The 2,191-nt window shown below is 46.3% G+C and overlaps 1 protein-coding gene across 1 annotated transcript; it reads left to right on the forward strand.

Moving 5' to 3' along the window:
- Nucleotides 1–6: 6 nt before the first annotated feature.
- On the forward strand, nucleotides 7–1,803 carry LOC121918481 (unconventional myosin-IXb-like; the record flags this gene model as incomplete). The annotated part of the gene is made up of 3 exons (XM_042444528.1): nucleotides 7–119; nucleotides 525–598; nucleotides 1,611–1,803. Coding segments are annotated over exons 1-3 (292 nt in total), but the record flags the coding sequence as incomplete, so codon positions are not given.
- Between the last annotated feature and the right edge of the window lie 388 nt (nucleotides 1,804–2,191).

Consider the following 2,191-nt stretch of genomic DNA (forward strand, 5'->3'; position numbering starts at 1 on the left):
TTTGCAGATTGAGGAGCTCAATGGCCATGTCTTTGTGAGCTACCAAGTGAACATCCTCCAATCCTGCGAGCAGTGTTGCTCCTATATTTGGCCCATGGAGAAGGCCTGCCTGTGCAGCAGTAAGTGTGGAAAGAGCAGAGGGGAAGACAATGTGGCAAAAGCTTTGGTTATAGACACAGCAGCTTCTCTGCACTCAGTGACAGGGTCAGTCGACCTGGAAAAGAGGAGGGAAATCTTTGACCTGCCTCCACAGAAAGGAAGAGTTCCCTTTTCTGCTGCCCTGTGTATGGAAGGAGAGGAAGCAAATGGGCTTCCTTCTCTGTCCTTCTTCCCTGGGGACAGAAGGGAAGAGACCTTTTTCACCCCTTGGTGGTGCAGAGAAGCAACCAGCACTTCCCTCCTACGGGGCAGGGGGGCACCCAAGGAAAACGTCCTCTTCCAGCTTGGAGGGGAGAGTTTGTGGGACCAGGGGAAGAAGTGTCCTCAGCAAGCCTGTCTTTTTCTTTTCTCCCTTGGCTCTCTAGTCTGTAAGCTGACTTGCCACAAGAAGTGCCTGTACAAGATCCAAAGCGGATGCACGTCCTCTCCGGGAAAGAAGGTGAGTGTCGGTTACTGCTCACTGGCTAACTTTCCAGGCATCAGAGGAGCAATGGGAGACATAGAGGCTGATGTTTGTTCCTGCCTAGTTAAGGGGATCCCCCACAGCAAGGAGGCAGGGCGCTCAAGGCCTAGATTGAAATCCAGGAAAGTTGGGTACATTTCAAAGGGGAAGAGGAGAAATAGGAAAAAGACTGGCAAATTTGAGCTTAAAGCTGTTCCTGCTGGTGATAAAATCTTAGAAAACAAATTTGCCGGTCAGCCTTTAGAATGGGGGGAAGAAAATTGCCAAAACAAAAAATTAGCCATCTGTGGATGTGGGCATCTGGACTGTTTTGCTTTATGAGGCAGATTCCCCTCCTGTTTCCAGATACTCCCCCATCTGAAAAAATAACTGACACACAGAAAGGCAAGTGGTATAAAAGGGAAATGTTTTTTGTTTTGTTTTGTTTTGCTGTCTCCCTGCCTTGCTAGTTTTTTGTCTGAAGGGAGCATTTGGTCCCATGAGACACCTGGTTTAGCAGATTTTCACAATCCCTGTGGAAAGGAATTTATAGGGGTCTTATGCAGACCACTAGCTAAACATGGATCCACAGAGGTATCAGTCTTGGGTGGCTTCAACTGTCCCCAAATGAAGGTAAGTAAAGGTATAAAGATTCCACTCTGGCCTGTTTTGGACAGACTTCAGCTAAAGAACTGTGTCTAGTTTTCAGCACCATAGTTTAAGAAAGAGAATACCAAACTGGGCTGTATTGAGAGAAAAGTAACCAAGATGGCCAGGGGTTATGAGAAAGGATTGGGGGGTTGAGCCATCATTAAATATATGAAATCCTCTTATCATGTGGGAGGTGGAGTGAACCAGAGCAGCAGAATAAAACAGTGGATTCAAAGGATATTTTTACTGAACATTAGGATGAGTCCTAAGGAGAACCTAACCAGCTGCTGATGGTAAGCTTTACATCGAGAATATGTATCTCATGGAATATATCCTTGGCTTCCTTTTTTGTCCTTAGGGTGACCAGGAGTCCGAACCTCGTCACTTTGGAGTGTCTGTGAACGCCTTGACCAACGAGAAGAACTCTGTCCCCATTGTTATGGAGAAACTGCTGGAGCATGTGGAAATGCATGGCCTATATACAGAGGGCATCTACCGGAAGTCGGGCTCTGCCAATCGCATGAGGGAGCTGAAGCATTCCTTGCAAGCGGGTAAGGGTGGCAGTGCCCTTTTCTCATAGCCATCATACCATCGGCCTACATGGGCAATGCAGTTCCCCGTGGGTGTCCTTTCTCCTTCCTTCTTTCTGGGGAGATGGGTAGCGAGTGTGTGCATATCTGTGGTTTTTGTTGCCTGCTTTTTCTCAATAAATACCAAAGCAAGTATCGCAAAAATATGAAATAATCATATTGATAATGGTATCAAAAACAAGAAGCCAATAAAAATACCAGTGTCACACACACAGCAACTGTAAATGGTCAAAACCTCTAAGTAGGAGAGTCAGGTAGAAAAATCTAAGGAGGAGGAGGAATCAAGCTTGCTAAGAAAGAAGAGTTTCTGATTGATAACTGGTAATGGCCAGGATGCAGCTTGAGAGCA

Source organism: Sceloporus undulatus, unplaced genomic scaffold (genome assembly GCF_019175285.1).
Source record: "Sceloporus undulatus isolate JIND9_A2432 ecotype Alabama unplaced genomic scaffold, SceUnd_v1.1 scaffold_13281, whole genome shotgun sequence".
NCBI lineage: Eukaryota > Metazoa > Chordata > Lepidosauria > Squamata > Phrynosomatidae > Sceloporus > Sceloporus undulatus.